A 20,304-nucleotide genomic window follows, 5' to 3' on the forward strand; every position below is an offset into this window, starting at 1 on the left:
CGGTAGGCTGCCGAGGGCGGTAGACGGAAAAGGTCGTCAGGCGGGTGTGCAGGACAGGTCCGGGGACGCCCTAAAAGCTTGGGCTGGACTAGGGGAGGGGGCGCACACGCACTTGGTTGGGAAGGGCTGCCGGGCGAGCAAGTGTGGTTCCGGGAAGTCCTCGGGGTCGGGAGGGGGCGGCCCCCATGAAACGCCCTGGGAGGCCTCCGGGTATGGACCGCTGGGTGAGGGCAGCCTGGGCGCGCGGCGGTTACTGGGGGCTGGGCGGCTCCTCCAACCCAGCTGCGCGTAGCAAGCAGCGCGCAGCAAGCAGCGCGCAGCAAGCAGCGCGCAGCAAGCAGCGCGCAGCAACCCGTCCGTAGCAACCCTCCCGCGGCGCCGCCACCGCCCCTAGCAACCCACCCGCGGGGGCGGTGGGGAGCAGCGGGCGTGCGGACCAATGGATGCGGAGCGGCGGGAGCGCGATGGCCAATGGGCGGCGGCGACAGTGCGAAGTGCTGTTGCGGGGCTGGGCCGCTGCGCCAGGCTAGCCCCCAGCGGCCGCCGCGAGGGTGTGGACAAGGTCGCTGCTCTCGGGGCAGCGGGATGGAGGCGTCGCGCCGCTACCCGGCGCCCCGCGGGGACAGGTCAGGAGCGGTGGCGACGAGCGGAGGCTGAAGGGGGCCGTGGCGGTCCGGGCTGGGAGCCGAGGGGAGTGCGGGCGGCTGGGCGGCGGGAGACGAGTGGGGGCGGCGTGCGGGCAGGCGGCCGCCCGCGTCGAGGGCCGGCTCGTGTCCAGTCGCGCCGTCACCCGCGCGGTGGGTCCGGCCTCGTCAGAACGTGTCCGTCAGGGGCTGCTCCGCCTGGGCCGGGGGTGCAGGGTGGTTCCGGGGGCCAGCGGAGCGGCCGTGGTGGTGGCGGCATCCCGCCCCAGGGCCGGTGCTCCGGAGGGGTGAGCGCGGGCCGGGCCGGGCCTGTAGGTTCGGCCGGGATCCCGAAGCGTGGATGCGGGCGGGTGGGGTGGAATCACGGCTTCGCCTGGACCCGAGCCCGTACACGCCGCCCACGCCCGCCTGCTGCCCGGTACCGCCTGGTCGCGGGTCAGCAGCTGAAAACCACTCTAAAGCTTGTCGCCCAGGTGGCCTTGCCGCGGACAAGACCCGTTTTTCTCTTTCATCGGGTTTTATTTACGTGAGAGCAGCGCTCTGTGAAGTTGGTTTACTGCTTTTTTTTTTTTTCTTTTCCCTGAAGTCAAGAGAAGAAGAATCTGCGTTTCCAGGTATAAATATGGAAGCGCCAGGAGGAGATCCCGTTAAAATTCAGCATCCTCGTTGAATTCGGATGGTGCTCGCTCACTTGTGGGCATTCGGTCAGTCTTAAGTGAGTGAATTTAAGGCAGTAAATTTCCCGGCTACCAGATGTATGGTGTGACTCATGATTTTTGGAAGGAAAAATGGAATTGACTTTGAAATTGAGACCAGGAGGCAAAGAGGTTTTTAAGTTTTTGGACCTGAAGTTTCAATGGATAATTTTAAAGTTTGTCCCTCTTTTTCTTCCCAAAGAAACCTGCTCTTTAATTTTAAAATGGACCTCAAAGGGGAATGTGTGAGTCACCAAGTGTTTCTTCTGCTGTAGGTTCAGTCACTGGTTAACTGACTTGTTGCCGAGAGGGAGTGGAATTAATGTCTCTGACTTTTTTGGCTTCCGGTTGTGTTTTTAGGACGTTTTTGATGAAATACATGGATAGAGTTTTTGGTATTAGTACCTTTCAGTGTGAAGGATAGCATCTGACTTTCAAGTTTCCCGTGACTTTTTTTTTTTTCTTCTTTGAATGATGAGACCATTTTCCCATGAGGCAGAGTTATTTTCAACAAAGTAGAAAAATTATGAACAAACACTACTTCAGACCTTTTTCCTGTATCTGAAATATTTAGTGGAAATTGGAGATGGAATTTGAAACAGCACTCTCAGATGCTTGCTGAGGTTAGGTGCTTGCATTGTAGATTCCCCTGGAGATGACAGTGGTCGGCTAGTTGCCGGAACTTGAGCCTCTCTGGCCTTCTGTTCCTGATACAGGATTGAAGATGTGATGAGAGAGACTTCTCCGCGTGATGTGACCTTGTGACCCAGGGTTGACTGAGAAAGTCCTAGTGTATGGTTTGTCCATATGCTATGATTTTTCTTCAGAAATACAAACAGCAGTGATGGCTGGAGGTTATGTCTTGGCCAGGCTTGTTATCCTCTCTCAAGTTCTCTCTCTTTCAAAGGCTTCATCAGATGAACTAATTGTTGGCAGACAGACTTACCCAGTGCTTAAAAATACTTAGATTAGCTAATACATGACTACAGTATGTTTGGCAGATATCAAAAGCTACAGTAAAAGCCTAATAACGTCTAACATGCATGTATTTCTTCAAATATGAAGGCTACATAGAGACCTAGGAAGGAAAGAAGAATCCCTGTAATAAATTTCCTTTCCATGCAGACAGACTCAGACGTTTTTGGAATACTTTTCATTTCTGGCTTCTCTTATTCTTTCCTATGGAAATGCTGCTGTTTTCCCTGCCTTTGTGCCCACTGAAAGAAGAAGTTAACATTTCTTCTTCCCAAGAGGAAAAGCATGCTTGAGTTACTCAGAAGAGGAGCTGAAGCTGCCTTGCTTCTCCGTGTTTGAGGATTTTAGGACTGGAAGGGGCCTTGATAATCCTTAGTTCTATTCAAGAGTAGTTCTCAGTGGAATTGTTAAGGCTTCTTTCCAGCTAAAATTTCCTGTGGTCTGCTTTTACTTCCTCTGAGGCAGTTCGCTAGGAAGAAGCTCTTTGTACTAAATCTGTGCTGCCTCATCAGACTTTCTTACTGTTAGTAAAGGCTGCGCCATTTTCCTGTCCCGGTTAGAGCTTGAATCTGCTGATGCCTGAGAAGAGACACACTGTCCACATTGCGATGGCTGTGCTGTCTTTATTAACTCTTAGTACTTGTTATGAGTCTTGGTAATGAGGATTGGCATCTCTGACCCTTTGCTGTAGAACTTCTGTGACAACATTAATGATTATCGTTGTATCATAGAAGTCGCGAGGACCCCTGGGAGGCCACAGTTCTGAAGGGGATTGCATTAGTACTTGAGTTGTTTATCAGGTCCCTTGCTGTTTTACCACAAGGCATTGTGGCGAGGGGGAAGCGCTGGAGGCTTCCACTGGGTTCCTGAGCTCTCGTCCCAGCTTTTCCACTGTCCAGCAGTGCGATGTTGAAGCACTCATCTACTTCTTTGGCTTCAGTTTTCTCCTCTGGAATAATAGGGCTTCTTCAGATTCCCTCCATGATTTATACTGAATTAATAAAATAACATATTTTTAACTGCACATAGCTCAGATGTCAAAAGGTACAAAATGATATTCAGTGGAAAGTATGTCTTTTCTCATTGTCTTTGTGTCACTTAGTTCGTTCGTTGGCAGGTTTTTAGGGGGATCTTCCAAAGGTATTCTGTATATTAAGTTATCTCTTCATTTTCCTTTCCTCTTCTTAAAACGTGATGATTTTGAGGGCTTCCCTGGTGGCGCAGTGGTTGAGAGTCCGCCTGCCGACGCAGGGGACACGGGTTCGTGCCCCGATCCGGGAAGATCCCACATGCCGCGGAGCGGCTGGGCCTGTGAGCCATGGCCGCTGAGCCTGCGCTCCGCAATGGGAGAGGCCACAACAGTGAGAGGCCCGCGTACCGGGGGAAAAAAAAAGTGATGATTTTGAGTTTTAGGGTAGAATACGATAATCTAAACTCTGATATCTGCATTCGTCATGGGCAAGATATATTTTTAGACTGTGAACTATAGTTCCTTCAGGTTTTTTTTTCTGTGATAATTAATGTGTAGAAAATAAGCCTTGTAGGAAGAAAACAAGAATTATTTTTCAGCCAACCTTCCTGAAAAATAAATCATTGCTTCTTAGATTTGCTGGAAGAAATGTTAATAAATATATAGTTTGCCTTTGATTTTAGGTTTTAGAATGAAGCAAGTTTATAGAGGGTTGACTTGTTTTCCAATTGAAATTCAGTGTAATTTTGTTAAGGCAATTTGATATGTCATATAAGCCAGGGGCAAAGTAGAAGGAGATGTTTTGACTGAGTGCAGTTGGCAAGCTGTGCTTTTACAAAGGGAGCTCTGTCAAGATGAAACGATCAATAATGATGGCTTACATTTGTGTATCCTTTGCAGTGTTCTTAGAGCTTTCATGTACATGATCTCTTTTGAGCTGCACAACTCTGAAGAGAGCACGGCCCCTGTTGTTATCTTTGTTTTATAGATAGGGAAATTAAGGCTGGGAAAGGGTGTGATATAGCTAAGTTACAAGACAAGTAAATGATGTAATCAAAACTAAAATCTAGAAGTAAAACTGGACTTTTGACTTCTAGTCTCCTCTCTTCTTTTTCTCAATTATTATCAAAATGTGTTCCAGATATTTCTGGATGCCATTCGTGCACATAAATGCTAACAACTGATACTGATTACATCCTAGTAATTATTTTTAGGGCAAACAGTTGAAGAAATTGGACATTTTAGCAAAGTACAAATGAGTATTAATTTCATCCAATGGAATGGGAGTGGAAATATTTATTTGGTGTTGTTAGGCAAAAAAGTGTACTTTCATCTTTACACAAGAGAGAAGGGAAATAAGTAACATTACTGGAGAGAAACTATAACCCCTGAGGAAAGGAGAATCCAGCAAAAGGTGGAGTGCACTGTGATTCTGAGTAATGTCCTTTTTTAAATCTATAAAGAATAAATGGGGGGACTTCCCTGGTGGTTCGGTGGTTAAAAATCCACCTGCTAATGCAGGGAACATGGGTTTGAGCCCTGGTCCGGGAAGATCCCACATGCCGTGGAGCAACTAAGCCCGTGTGCCACAACTACTGAGCCCACGTGCCACAACTACTGAGCCCGCACGCCTAGAGCCTGCAATGAGAAGCCACCGCCGTGAGAAGCCTGCGCACTGCAACGAAGAGTAGCCCTCACTCGCTACAACTAGAGAAAGCCCACGCGCAGCAACGAAGACCCAACACAGCCAAAAAGAAAAAAAAAAGAATAAATGGGTTCTTGAACTTCTGGATCAAGTCATTCATTTTAAATAACCTTTCTGTTTGGCTCGCTTAAAAGAATGCTTTTTGCTTTTGCTCCGTGGGACATGCAAAATGGAGAGGGCTTCATGTAAAGCAGTTTTCCTTGCTGCATTCTCTGGGGCCAAATGAATCATCTGATCGGTTGCCAAGTTTTCCTTCTCATTGCCTCTCTCTCCCCAAGCAATTCTCCCTTCTCTCTGATTGTCTCTACTGAATGGGCTTCTTCGGAAATGGATCTTCATTCTCTAGCTTCAATTAAGTTAGCTCCAGATTGTGGCAGTCATTCAAGTAGAAGACAGCTGAGCCTAGAATATTAACAATTCTCTGCTGATGCGGGAGGTTAGATTTCTAAGGAGTCTTTCTGGCAGTTCTAATTGATCTTTATGTGCCTTTTCCCAGAAGCAATGTTTTGTTCCAGCCAGATGTGCTCTTAAGTCTCAGTGCATGTGAAAATATGGCCTCCTATATTGACATTTGGGATTTGGACAAGGTGAATCTATTTGTCAGTTGACTTAGAGAAAATTCCTTTATTAATAGCTATTGACCCAACTACCTGACACTGTAATCAGTTCAGACACAATGAAATCTGATGACTCTTTTCCAATAGTATTTATACTGTAATCAACTGCTTCCAAGGGCTTCTTCAAAATCCATTCACTAAAAAAAAAAAAAAAAAAAATCCATTCACTAGCTTCGAAATTCTGCTGCCTAAAAATACCAGTGTGTGTGGGGGGGAATACCAGTGAACTGGCATTTTGACTGAAAAGATTCTTGGTAGACTTACTGAAATACCATAATAATGAAATCCCAGACTCTCTGCTGACCATTTGAATATTTGTGGTCCAGAGGTGCAGGTCTGCAGGCTGAGGCGGGTGGCACTGGGACTTGTGGTTGAATTCTAGCTCTTCCACTCATCTGCTGTCTGACCTTGAGCAGATAGCTTCCGCTCTGAGTTTGATACCTGTGAAATGGGATTGTAGGTTTATTGTGAGAATTAGATGAGACGGTATGTAGAGTTTTTAATGTAGTTTCTGGCACGCAGTAGTTCTTTACTAAATGGAACTGTACTGCACCTGGCAATGTGACAACGTATTAATGTTTCAATATCAATAAAAATTCAAAATTTTGAAGATTTATTTAATACAAGGAGAAATCTAGAAATGTTTAGGTTTCCAGCATTAGAAAGGCTATGAAGAAGTTTTAAAGAGGTGGTAATATCATGGTGAAATTATTTAAAGTCCTGTCAGTGAAGACAAGATTAAGGTAGTACATTTGTTTGTAGGCTTAAAAGAGTTGTAATGTAGGGACTTCCCTGGCGGTGCAGTGGTTAAGACTCTGCGCTTTCACAGCAGGGGACACGGGTTGGATCCTTGGTCAGGGAACTAAGATCCTGCATGCCATGTGGTGTGACTAAAAAAAAAAAAAAAAAAAAAAGTTGTAGAGCAAAAATCTTATTGATAGCAGTCGTTGCATTTATTGAGTGCTTATATGGGCTAAATCTCATTTAATCTTCACAGTAACTTTCTGATTTAGTGCTCAGTTATCCTCATTTTGTAGATGAGGTTAAGTTGTGTTAGAAACCACTCTAACCACAGACCCGTGCTTCCCTAAATGGGGAATTTGACCCTTTCGTTTGGTCTGCGCCAGGGGTCAGCAAACCTATCCTGTAAGGAACCAAATGATAAATATTTTGTCCTTTGTGGGCCATACGGTCTCTGTCCCAGCTACTCAGCTTTGCTGTTCTAGGGTAAAAGCAGCTGTAGGGAATACATAAAGGAATGTGCAGTAAATGAAAGGGTATGGCTGTTTCAGAAAGGCTTTAGCTATAGACAGTAAAATTGAATTTGATATAACTTGTGCATGTCATAAAATATTATTATTCTGATTTTTTTTTTAACCTTTTAAAAATGAAAAAAACATTCTTAGCTTACGGGCAATACGGACATAAGCAGTGGGCCGAATTTGGCCCAGAGGCTGTAGTTTGCAGACCCCTGTGCTGAGTCACAAGATAAGGATGTTTCTTCCTGGACAGTCATATTTATTCATATTATGAATATTATTATAAGACAGAAGTGGGGTTTTTGTTAAAATAGAGCCAGTAATAATGTAATGTAGAATGCAAAGTTAAATTAATTTTCAGGGTAAAACTTGAGGTTCTAAAGATAGAGTATTGTAGATGGTTTCTTTGGGCTATACTTCCCCTCCTTTCCCTATGAAATCACTCTCTTCGGCTGTTAGAGGCACTTTGATGGAAATATTGCCTGAACAAAGCGACATAAACATCAGTGTGCCAATAATAGGTTATTAGATATACAATTAGACTTTAAAGGCTATTTATATGTCCATAAGTTGGAGGGAAGTAATGACTAGTGACTGGTTCTGTGAAATCACAAAAGTAAAACGTGGGGTATGGAAAGCTTTCCTGTTTCACTACTCTTGTCTCTGATTACAGCTGCTGTTGTAATTACTAATTATAATTATAAATGTATAATTACTCATACTCTTTTACTCTCAAAAATGTCTGGTTTGGAAAAGAAGGGTTTTTTGATACCCTACCTTTGAGGTGACTTGTTGACAGTTTGTGTATATCCTGGAGTTCTGTGCCTGTGGACATCACACACATCTTTTTTTTTTTTTCCCCCACTTGGAAAAATATAATCTTTATATACTGAAAATACAGTATATATTACTGTACCTTATTTTTAATAGCTATATTGAGGTATAATTTACATACTGAAAAATACACCCATTTTAAGTATGCAATTCAGTAGTTCTTAGCGTGTTTGCAGAGTTTTGCAACTATTACCAAAATCTAATCTTAGGACGTTCCCATCATACACACCCCCCCACCAAAGAAACCTGCCCATTTACAGTCATTCCCTTGTCCCCTCCCCTACTCCTAGCCCAAGACAGCCACTAATCTACTTTCTACCTCTACGGACTGGCCTCCTCTGGACATTTCATATAAGTGGAATTGTACGATACGTGGTATTTTGTGACTGGATCCTGTGACTGTGACTTAGCAAAATGTTTCTGCGGTTCATTCATGCTATCATGTGCTGCATATATCAGTACTTCATTCCTTTTTATTGCTGAATAATATTCTCTTGTATGGCTACGCCACGTTTTGTTTGTTCATTCAGTTAATTGATGGGCATTTGAGTTGTTGCCACTTTTTGGCTATACCGAGTAATACTGCTATATGACCACTCGTGTCCAGGTCTTTGTGAGAACATGTATTCTCACTTCTCTTGCGTATACATCCAAGTAGGGCTGTCGGGTCATGTGGTGACTGTTGTACAGCTTGAGGAACTATCAGACTGCTTTCCAGAATGGCTGCGGCAGTTTATGGGACTACCACCAAGTTTCTCTGCATCCTCACCAATGCTTGTTATTGTCTGTCTTTTTCATTATTGTTGTCCTAGTGGATGTGAAATAGCATCTCATTGTGGTTTTGATTTGTTTCCCTAACGATGAATAATATGAAGGTTTTTTTATTATTTATTTATTTATTTTTGTTGCGTTGGGTCTTCGTGGCTGCGCAGGCTTTCTCGTTGCGGCGAGTGGAGGCTACTCTTCCTTGCTGTGCGCGGGCTTCTCCTGCTGCAGGGCTTGGGCTCTAGGCGTGCGGGCCGCAGTAGATGTGGCAGGCGGGCTCAGTAGTGGCTCGCGGGCTCTAGAGCGCAGGCTCAGTAGTTGTTGCGCACGGGCTCCGTGGCTTGTGGGATCTTCCCGGACCAGGGCTCGAACCCGTGTCCCCTGCATTGTCAGGCGGATTCTTTTTTTTTTTTTTTTTTTTTTGCGGTATGCGGGCCTCTCACTGCTGTGGCCTCTCCCACTGCGGAACACAGGCTCCGGACGCGCAGGCTCAGCGGCCAAGGCTCACGGGCCCAGCCGCTCCGCGGCATGTGGGATCTTCCCGGACTGGGGCACGAACCCGCGTCCCCTGCATCGGCAGGCGGACTCTCAACCACTGCGCCACCAGGGAAGCCCTGTCAGGTGGATTCTTAACCACTGCACCACCAAGGAAGTCCCTATGAAGCATTTTTTTCATGTGTTTATTGGTCACTCCTGTATCTTTAGAGAAATGTTTATTCATTTACTTCGCCCAGTTTTAATTGGGTTATTTGTCTTTTTATTACTTAATTGTAAGAGTTCTATATATATTCTGGATGCAAGTGCCTATCAGATAAACGTTTTGCAAATATTATCTCATCTATAGATAGTATTTTCAATTGCTGATAGTGTCATTTGACATGTGAATGTTTTTTATTTTGATGTACACGTAGTCCAATTAGTTAATTTTTCTCTTTATTCCTTTTGCTTTTGGTGTCGTGTCTAAGAAGTCAGTGCCTAGCCCAAGCCTACAAAGATTTACTCCTGTGTTCTAAGGGTTTCAAAGTTGTAGCTCTTATATTTAGGTCTTTGATCCATTTTGAGTTAATTTTTATGTATGCTGTGAGGTAGAGGTCCAGATTCATCCTTCTGCATGTGGATATCCAGTTGCCCTAGGATCGTTTGTTGAAAAACTGTTGAGCCTTTTTTTTTTAGTAAACATTTTAATTAGATTTTAAGCTGCTTCTCTCTTTGGAGGCTTTTAAAAAGAAAACCAAATTAGGTCCACTTCAATGTCCACCGATTTTCTTTTATGAAACTTGTATGATGCCAGCAGGTCATATCTTAGCTCCGCAATAATATCTATCTTGATTTTCTGTTCTGCAGCTTTCTTTTGAATATGTTCTCTAGTGAGGATTTGTGTAAAGAATATACTGCTGTTCTTGCCATTTCCAAAGCAGTCTTCAGAAAGGCCATATCTGTCCCTTTATTATTTTTGGTCCCGAAGGGAGGATTCATAATTACTGTATCGAATGACTTGGACATTCTGTTAGATAATGAGCACACATCACACTGAACCATGTCAACATTTGTTAACTCAGGCTCTTCTACATTCCTATTAAATATTTCCAGTGCATCTTCATCTATGTCAAATCCAACACACAACCCTGCTCCCAGCATTGCAGTTCCGATGCTAAGCACTCCACAGCCACATCCTAGATCTGCAACCACTTTATTTTCAATGTCATCATGTGTGTTATGAATTGTATAGAGCATACATGCTGCAATGTGCGGCCTGGTTGGATGCTGTTCTAGAAGGAGCTTGGACTTTTCGAATCCATCCACTTGTTGCAGGTGACTGTCTAGTTCCCTAAGCCTTAATTTCTGCATGTTTTAAAAAGTGTGCGTTGGCAGGGTTTAACAGCGCTGGATCTGCAGAGGAACCTGCTTCACCTGGATCTCCCCTCCAACTCTGATCCCCTGCCCCTTTTTCAGCGCTGCGGGCTGAGGGCCAGCCTGGGAACGCAGGGTGCGAAAAGTACACCCGGCTCAGTCGGTTCTCGCTCTCCTCCCCGCGCCAGCGGTGGGCAGAGTCCTCGGCCAGCCTTCGACCCGCCTCCAGGGTACCCCGGGCCGAGATTGGACTGGAGTCGCTGAGAGCTCCTCACTCCGCGTCTCTGCCTGAGCCTTTTTTTTTTTTTTTTTTTTTCCGGTACGCGGGCCTCTCACTGTTGTGGCCTCTCCGGTTGCAGAGCACAGGTTCCGGGCACGGAGGCTCAGCGGTGGCCATGGCTCACGGGCCCAGCCGCTCCGCGGCATGTGGGATCTTCCCGGACCGGGGCACGAACCCGCGTCCCCGGCATCGGCAGGTGGACTCCCAACCACTGCGCCACCAGGGAAGCCCTGCCTGAGCCTATTTTTAAACCAAAGTGTCATAGATTGCTTTACAACTCAGTACTTTAGATTCATCTTATTCTTTTTAATGACCACAAAGTATCATTTTTCATAAATGTATCTTATTAATTGCTCACCTATTGACAGACATGAATATCATGTTCAGTTTTTTCCTTTTGAAAACAGACAGTAATGCTTGTTATATGTATCTTTGTTGATACCTGTATCTTTGTATGTTTGGCCGAGTATTTTGTAAATTTAGTATGTTTGGAGATGCAGAGTTTAAATTTTGGTTAAGGCTGCTAAATTTCCCTCCAAAAAGGTTATAAAGTTTTTCTTTAACAGATGATGAATGCCCATTTTGAAGTGGAGCAATTGTCCATTCTTGTTGCTCAGTCCCTTGTATGTACAAAATTAGTGCACGGTAGGCGCCTAGTAAATATTTACAGGTGATAAAGATGAGTGTAAAACGGAGGGGCTATTTGCAATTTGGATCAGAGTCAATTTAAGCTGATCAGGTAAGGCAAGAATATACAGTTGACCCTTGAACAACATGGGTTTGAACTGAGTGGGTCCACTTACTTGCAGACTTTTTTTCAATAAATATGTACTGCAATACTACACGATCTGTGGTTGGTTGGTCAGCTGAATCCTAGGATGGGGAACCTCAGATACAGAGGGCCGGCTGTAAGGTTGTAGTCAGATTTGGGACTGATTTTTGACTTGAGGAGGTTCGACACCCCTAACCCTCACATCCTTCAAGGGTCAAAGCAGTATTCAACAGCTAACAGCAAATTGATCTATCAAAGTAGGAACAATGGTAGCCAAGATTATGTAGCAAACAGAGCATCATTCTTTGTAGATGAAACAAAGCTTATTGTTTGTTGAGTCCAAGATTTTCTGGCAATTGTAATAGGGAGTTGCCACAAAAACTTTATCAGAAGTATATAATAAAATAAATTTTGATTGACAAGTGCAAGAGATCTGGTTAGAAAAATATAGTTGAATGTGTAATGGGACGATATGCCACCTTGGAGGTGCTACAATTATTAATCATTTGGCTCTCAAATGCATTTTGATAAAGAAATGAACAGTGCAGTGAGTTCAAATTTGAGGATGTGTTTAAAAATCATTGCTGCCAGCTTTTGTCATATAGAATAATGATCTCAGACTGACTATTTCTGGCCAGCAAACAGACTAAAGGTCTGTTATATGATATAACCAATACTACAGTATAGTTTGAAACTTTGTCCCAATGAAACACATAACTGACAGAGGAAAATAAATGAGAAAACAAAAGAACAGAGCAGAAGGCTCTATCATCCCAGCAACTGGATTGATTGTGCCTCTAAGAGATTTACCTTTCTGATAGTAGACTACGGTATGTGTTCAGCCAGTAGCGTAGGTTCTATTTTATTAAATCTGTGAAAGGTTCATTTGAGGCTTAAAACTAAAAAACAGTAACAGTTTTTTCCTTTAAAAAAATCATTTTAGGCTTACAGTAACCACTGTTGAAATTATTTCTCATAATTAGGCAAGGTAACAGGTTATTCTTTAAAATTTTATTAATTATTTTCCATAGTCATACAGCTATAAAATGGGGATGATAATATCTTTTACCTACTTCAAAGTCAAATCAAGGGATGATTAGTTAGAGTATTTCATTAAGTCATAAGTAAGAGGAATGTTTTTCATGTACCTTTAAAATTCATTCATCACGGGACTTCTCTGGTGATGCAGTGGTTAAGAATCTGCCTGCCAGTGCTGGGAACACGGGTTTGAGCCCTGGTCCAGGAGGATCTCACATGCCATGGAGCAACTAAGCCCGTGTGCCACAACTACTGAGCCTGCGCTCTAGAGCCCGTGAGCCACAACTCCTGAGCCCGTGTGCCACAGCTACTGAAGCCTGTGCACCTAGAGCCTGTGCTCCACAACAGGAGAAGCCACCACAATGAGAAGTCCACACACCGCAATGCAGAGTAGCCCCCGCTCGCCGCAGCTTGAGAAAGCACGCGTGCAGCAACGAAGACCCAATGCAGCCAAAAATAAATAATAAATAAATAATTTATAAAGTTCATCCATCAGACATTTATTTTACATCCTCCACATTCTAGGCACCACACGCCCTTAGTAATGTTGGTGACGTTAGAAAGTGCTGAGGTTTGTAAGTTTCTTTGGTAATTTTGCTTTTCTTTTGAGTATTAGAAGTGTTTTAATATTTATTTATTTGGCTGCACCGGGTCTAAGTTGCAGCACGTGGGATCTTTAGTTGCGGCATGTGGGATCTAGTTCCCTGACCAGGGATCGAACCCAGGCTCCCTGCATTGGGAGCACAGAGTCTTAGCTACTGGACCACCAGGGAAGTTCTTGTAACTAGTTTCTGAGACTGAAAAGTATCATTTGTCATGTTGTGAAGCAATATTATAGTCAGCGAAAGAAGTGTTCACTCAAGCTGCTGTTAGGAAAGCCATGGGCTGCGCACAGCCTTCATCTGGCAAGTCTTTTCCTGCTGCACTCCTGGCAGGATTAGTGTTGACTTCCTGCAGAACCACAGAAGAAGCCTGTTCAGCTCCCCGCATCAGGGGCCAGATTGCAGCTAGGTGCTGGTTACAGCATCCCTATTATCTGGCACAGTGTAGGATACAGCAAGAAGTACTCCTTGACTGTAGAGCAGCAATGAATGTTGTTATTGGCAGCTAGAAAAATTTATTTATTTTTTGCAGGCTGAGAGAACTTGACAGGAATGTTAAAAGTGTAGGATAATCGTGGAATCTAGCAGGTCACTGATACATTACTAAATGCTTCAAATTGTTTGGCAGCATGGTCTGTTAGGTACAGCTGTGGACCGGCAATCGAATGAGTAATGTTTTAAGGTAGGCTCTGAGTTTCTCACATATTTGATCTTGGGCACATTTCTTTATTGTTTCATATCATCCGCCTTCCTTAGAAATACTGCATATGTAATTTAGGTGCTAGAATAAAGGACGTGTGGATTTTAAGTGTACTCAGTACATGGCTGTGAAATAGACGTCTAGCAAAATGTCTGTTTTCTTTTTTTCCTCTAATTTCTTATTTTGAAAAAATTTAAATACTCTGGAAAGTTGCAAGAAAAGTACAGTTGATAACCTGTGCCCTTCACGTAGATTCATTGCCTTCTAAAAAAATTAATTATTAATTTTTGGCTGCATTAGGTCTTTGTTGCTGTGCACGGGCTTTCTCTAGTTGTGGTGAGCAGGGGCTACTCTTCGTTGCGGTGCGCGGGCTTCTCACTGCGGTGGCTTCTCTTGTTGTGGTGCACGGGCTCTAGGCGCGCGGGCTTCAGTAGTTGTGGCACGTGGGCTCAGTAGTTGTGGCGCACGGGCTTAGTTGCTCCGCGGCATGTGGGATCTTCCCGGGCCAGGGCTTGAACCCGTGTCCCCTGCATTGGCAGGCGGATCCTTAACCACTGCACCACCAGGGAAGTCCCATGAAGACTTATTCTTACGTTTTCTTCTAAGTTTTATAGTTGTAGCTCTTACGTTTTGGTCTTTGATCCATTTTGAGGTTGGTGCCCATAAACAAAGTTGGGCAGGTCGAGCACGTTCTCAGAAACTTCTCTGTGTGTATTCTGCAGCAGAGCCTTGTGGGTATCTTCAGTTTAGACTGTGGCTAATCAGCAACTGGAGAGCAGTCCAAGAGAATGGTGTTCTGTGGGCATTCCCATGGGCCACACTTGTGTGATAGATCTGTGTTCCTCAAAGATACATGTTTAAGGTTTTTCCTGTACCAATTAAACAGGAAATTTTCCATGAGAAAAGTGGGAGGAAAAACAGTAATTTCATTTCTTTTACTCTATAGGACTGCTTTTTGTTTTGTGTGGATTTACTAACCAGGCTTGTTTAGGCTTGCTATTCAACAACTTCGTTTCAAATGAAGGAAAGACACTATTAGAGGAAAAAATGCAAGTTTAGTAAGATCATATTCCAGTCTGACTAGAAATGCTAGTTCAGATTTATTATAAGTACATAAAATATCTTTATTATTTCTGCTAAGTTATAATTTAAAACTAGAGCACAGAGAAAGTATAACTTTTGATCTAGAGGAGGTACCTAAGTGCAACAGTTATATAGCATCTTTTTAGTGCCTCTTCTGTTCCGGTCAGATGCTTTGATTGTACCACCCTGTTTATGTAAACTGTTCATCTTGCCCAGGCTTGATGAAAGGAATTAGTGGTGTCAGGATAAGGCATTAAAGACACACCTGTTTTCTTCACTGTTAGAGGTCTTAAGAGAAATGTTTGAGGACTTCAGTTGTGTTTCAGATTTTAGAGTTATTGAAGAGGTTTTAGCATTTTAAGGGGGGATAGAATGATTTTTTTTTCCATGCTAGAGGGTCTCACAGTTCTGGTTTAGTGAAGAGGACCAAGTGAGTTGGAGGAAAAGCAGATTCATAGCAGTAGCTGTTGAAAATACTAATCCATTACAGTGAGTTTACTTTTTGTCTTAGTTATTTTATGTAGGACTTTTTCAAGTGTATACTAATGTTCACTGGATACTAATAATCTATCACTGTATACATAAAGCTTGGTTTAAAAATACGTGAATGAGGATTAAAAACAGTAAGTAAATCCGGAGCATATCTAGATAGGGGCCCACAAAGTCGAGGCGAAACATAACATATCTGATATTTTTGTCGTTTGTCACTCTTTTAAATTAGGGAGAAAAGCGAGAAGATTTATTTAACACTCAATGTTGTTGTTGCTATTCTTTTTTTAAAAAATTTATTATTTATTTTACTTTTGGCTGCGTTGGGTCTTTGTTGCTGCACGTGAGCTTTTCTCTAGTTATGGCGAGCGGGGGCTACTCTTCGTTGCGGTGCGCGGGCTTCTCATTGCAGTGGCTTCTCTTGTTGAGGAGCATGGGCTGTAGGCACGCAGGCTTCAGTAGTTGTGAAACGCGGGCTCAGTAGTTGTGGCTCATGGGCTCTAGAGCGCAGCCTCAGTAGTTGTGGCACATGGGCTTAGTTGCTCTGTGACATGTGGGATCTTCCTGGACCAGGGCTTGAACCCGTGTCCCCTGCATTGGCTGGCGGATTCTTAACCACTGCGCCACCAGGGAAGCCCATGTTGTTGTTATTCTAAAACGTAAAGGTTATAAAGGAATTAATAGAAGGGACTGTCAGAGAACCAGAATGCACCCCCACATCTATATCTAAGGGGTTATTAAATCTGCTTACACGTTAGTAGTCAGGAAGAGCCTTGGACGTCGTATACAAATTCCAGGTTGCAATGCATTATTAAAATGCATAAAACCTCTAAAATGTAGGAATGTGGTGGTTAACCGTTAAACGAAAGTGCTTTGGGGTGTTTACCACAAATGCTGGAAAGCCATTCTTCCCTTTGTAGCCATGGAATTTGTCTTATTAAATAAGATTTTGTATTTATAGTTTTTTTCTGGCAATCAACTCCTAGTAAAAAATTTATAGTACAAATAATTGAGAACCACTTCTGCCTTGTTTTATACTTTACTGTTTCTAAGAATGAAGAGTCACAAAATCTTAAATTAGGAAATTGTCAGAAATAGAAAAGACTTTAGAGAGAGCTTAAAGACATTCAGAAGGGTTTGGTTTATCAGTTGAAGACAGTCATTTGATTCCATTTTTGTGGACTTCCGTCAGTCAAGCAAATCTGTCTCCTGACGGTATTAAATCTTGTCTGTTCATCCGTACTTGCAGTCTACTGTGATGACTGGCATAGAGTTTTGTATTGTTTTGTTTTGTTTTTGGCTGGGCCACGCAGCTTGCGGGATCTTAGTTCCCCAACCAGGGATCGAACACGGCCCCCCCTGCCCCCCCATCAGTGGAAGTGTGGAGTCCTAACCACTGGACCACCAGGGAATTCCCTGGCATAGTGTTTTATTAATTCTTTTATTGAAGAGGAAGTTAAATGACTTGCTAGATCTAAAGGAAGTCAGTGGCCTTAGTAAGATGCTATAGACTATCTAACTTTCTGTCTCCTAGAGCTAGCTTCAAAAAAGAAGTAGAATATATTTGATTTTTAGGTGTAATTTAGACTTTGCAAAGGGACCAGGATTAGTGTCTGCTTCTGCATGGCTCTCCAGGTCTGTTTCTTTATCTTCAAAGTGTGAAAGATAATAGTACCTAATTCATAGGACTGTTTTGAGGAATAAATAAAATAATACATTAAAAATACTTAGCACTGGGACTTCCCTGGTGGCGCAGTGGATAAGAATCCACCTGCCAATGCAGGGGACATGGGTTCGATCCCTGGTCTGGGAAGATCCCACATGCCACGGAGCAACTAAGCCCGTGTGCCACAACTACTGAAGCCCGCGTGCCTAGAGCCCGTGCTCTGCAACAAGAGAAGCCACTGCAATGAGAAGCCTGCGCACTACAATGAAGAGTAGCCCGTGCTCGCCGTAGCTAGAGAAAGCCCGTGCACAGCAACAAAGACCCAACGCAGCCAAAAATAAATAAATAAATAAATAATTAAAAAAAAAAAACATATACTGAAAACTCATTATATTCCAGACACAGTGCTAAGTTTTTTTTTTTTTTTTAATCAGTGATAATTCTGTCTTACCTTTGGTCAAACCATATAACCTCCCTGGACTAACTACTAGTCCTTATCTATGAAATGAAAGATTGAGGCTAGATAGTGCTGAATTCCCTTCAGCATTATTTCTGAAAATGCAAGACTGTAATGTAGTCCCTATTTAACTACACTTTATTAAGTAATTAATAAATATGAAAAATTGTTTAAACTCACTATATTAAGTAATTAATAAACATGAAAAATTATTTAGAAATTGTTTAAAGTCATCAAAACCATAAATTAAATCAAGAGGCCAATTTACCTATCAAATTAGCAAATGTTTTTAACTTTTAATATTCCTTTTTTATTGAAGTATAGTTGATTTACAATATTATATTAGTTATTACAAGATAATGACTATAATTCCCTGTGCTATACAATATATCCTTGTTGCTTATATCTTTTTTAAATAATTTAATTTATTTATTTATGCAGCAGGTTCTTATTAGTCATCAGTTTTATACACATCAGTGTATACATGTCAATCCCAATCACCCGATTCAGCACACCACCATCCCCACCCCCCACCGCTTTCCCCCCTTGCTGTCCATACGTTGTTCTCTACATCTGTGTCTCAACTTCTGCCCTGCAAACCGGTTCATCTGTACTATTTTTCTAGGTTCCACATACATGCGTTAATATACGATATTTGCTTTTCTCTTTCTGACTTCACTCTGTATGACAGTCTCTAGATCCATCCACGTCTCAACAAATGACTCAATTTTATTCCTTTTTATGGCTAATATTCCACTGTATATATGTACCACAACTTCTTTATTCGTCTGTTGATGGGCATTTAGGTTGCTTCCATGACCTGGCTATTGTAAATAGTGCTGCAGTGAACATTGGGGTGCGTGTGTCTTTTTGAATTATGGTTTTCTCTGGGTATATACCCAGTAGTGGGATTGCTGGGTCATATGGTAATTCTATTTTTAGTTTTTTAAGGAACCTCCATACTGTTCTCCATAGTGGCTGTATCAATTTACATTCCCACCAACAGTGCAAGAGGGTTCCCTTTTCTCCACACCCTCTCCAGCATTTGTTGTTTATAGATTATTCATTTATTTATTTTTTGGTCACATTGGGTCTTCATTGCTGCACACGGGCTTTCTCTAGTTGCGGCGAGCGGGGGCTACTCTTCCTTGCAGTGCACGGGTTTCTCATTGCGGTGGCTTCTCTTGTTGTGGAGCATGGGTTCTAGGCATGCGGGCCTCAGTAGTTGTGGCTCGCGGGCTCTAGAGCTCAGGCTCAGTAGTTGTGGCAAGTCCCCAGTATATGGTTTTAAAGAGAAAAAAAAAAATCCCCGCATGCATGGGGGTCTGTGCTCTGCCTTTTTCTTATCCTTTGGGTATTTCAGTCTCCTCAGGTCCTCTGTGGACTATGTGTGGCATTAAGGATGGCATGTCCACCTGCAGTCAGTGTGGGCAGCATCTAGAAACCTGTGCTTTCCCTAAGGTAGAATTAATTGGTTCCAAATAGCCCAAAGGACTAGATACATGGAAAAGATGAGATTGACATGGTTTTATAAGAATTTTCTCTTTACATGCTTTTTTTTCATGTTTTTTTTAACAGTGCCTTTGAGGATGAGACCATGAAGCTTCGGCAGCTGAAACTGGATAATCAGGTGAGCAGAGTCTCCTCTCTTGAAAGGCGAGGACAGCTATACTGACCATGAAGCTGATGGTCTGGACTTCGGGCTCTGGCCAGACCCACATGCCTTGAGGACATCAGCATTAAAACTGGCCTTGGATTTACAATCACTGAAGCTCCCTTGGCAGCTGTCATAAGAATTAGGAAAACGTTAGTGTTGTATTTCTGTGTAGTTAATTTGATCCTGCTGCCTTAAACACCTCTCTGCACTGTAATTTCATGTAGCTACAAGACCTTTTCCTTATCTTAAAGTGCAAATCTGAAAATGGTACTGTGCTGCTTAAAAGCCTCTGTTGTCTACAGAATACTTTTCTTCACAGCACTGGTCCCACTTTTCACTTACGCATTATTATTATCTTTTTTTTGCACTGATTTGACTTATGTTCATTTCCTCCATTAGACTAAGCTCCATGAGAACAGGAACTGAGTCTGTTAATGATGACCATTGTATCAGAAGTTCCTGGCCTAGGGCTGGGCCCATAGTAATCCTTCATTAAATGTTTGAATGAAGGAAGGAATAAATAAACAGTTTTGTACTGTTACATGATGTGATCATAATGATTAGTCAGTTTAAAACCTACACCCAACATATATTACTTCCATATGAATGTTTTCTAATTCAGGAAATTCCGTAGGTCCAGGCTGTGATGCAGGATCCTTAACAGTCAGTGTCTAGAGTGGTGGGTGACTAAAAATACCTCCAAAGTTTTGTCTTGCTTTTTTATGTTGCTGTTGGACCTCGTAACAGGACTTGGAGTGTAGTAAATTACTTTAAAGGTGGAATCACTACAAACTAGTTATGAGGTCTCCACGGGGACACGCCTGGGACCATGTGGCCTCCAGGGCCCCTCCCAAGCCCTTGGTGTCCATGGTGCCTCTGTGGGGCCTGTCACCAAGTCCACCGCCTCTTAGGCCACCACCTGGGAGGCCTTCTCATGTGCGCCTGGAACGGAGTGTGGCCCAGTGGTCTTCAGGGACCCTCCGCTTCAAGGTGACGGCAGTCGCCTTGGTGGTCAGCACCACTCACCCTGCTCTGCCCACTGCCCTCCTCCCTGGCTGGGCTCAGCCTCCCGGGCCTGGATCATGGCCTCAGCCTCACCGCCTCTGGACGAGGCTCGGTGGTGGTGCGCGCTGTTCGCCCTGCCTACCTCCAGGTGTCCTGGCCCAGGGAGCCCGGCAGTAGCAGCTTCACGGACAGGCAGGCTCCCTCACAACCACTGCTGGCATCCTTTAAGGAGACCGGGGC

The 20,304-nt window shown here is 43.4% G+C and overlaps 1 protein-coding gene and 1 pseudogene across 4 annotated transcripts in view; one reads left to right on the forward strand and one right to left on the reverse strand.

The window, feature by feature from the left end:
* The first annotated feature begins 439 nt into the window (after nucleotides 1-439).
* TULP3 (TUB like protein 3) overlaps nucleotides 440-20,304 on the forward strand; it is a 42,894-nt gene continuing 23,029 nt past the window's right edge. Inside the window, exons 1-3 of one of the 4 annotated variants that reach the window (XM_060024123.1) lie at nucleotides 440-626; nucleotides 1,231-1,258; nucleotides 18,981-19,032. In XM_060024123.1, the coding sequence (XP_059880106.1) occupies nucleotides 440-626; nucleotides 1,231-1,258; nucleotides 18,981-19,032 (267 nt within the window). Of the gene's footprint in view, nucleotides 627-954; nucleotides 1,360-18,980; nucleotides 19,033-20,304 lie in introns of those variants that run through there. The other 3 variants (XM_060024120.1, XM_060024122.1, XM_060024121.1) reach the window with 3 other exon arrangements.
* Nucleotides 9,684-10,312, reverse strand: LOC132434379 (rRNA N6-adenosine-methyltransferase METTL5 pseudogene; annotated as a pseudogene).

This window comes from Delphinus delphis, chromosome 11 (genome assembly GCF_949987515.2).
Source record: "Delphinus delphis chromosome 11, mDelDel1.2, whole genome shotgun sequence".
NCBI classification, from domain to species: domain Eukaryota; kingdom Metazoa; phylum Chordata; class Mammalia; order Artiodactyla; family Delphinidae; genus Delphinus; species Delphinus delphis.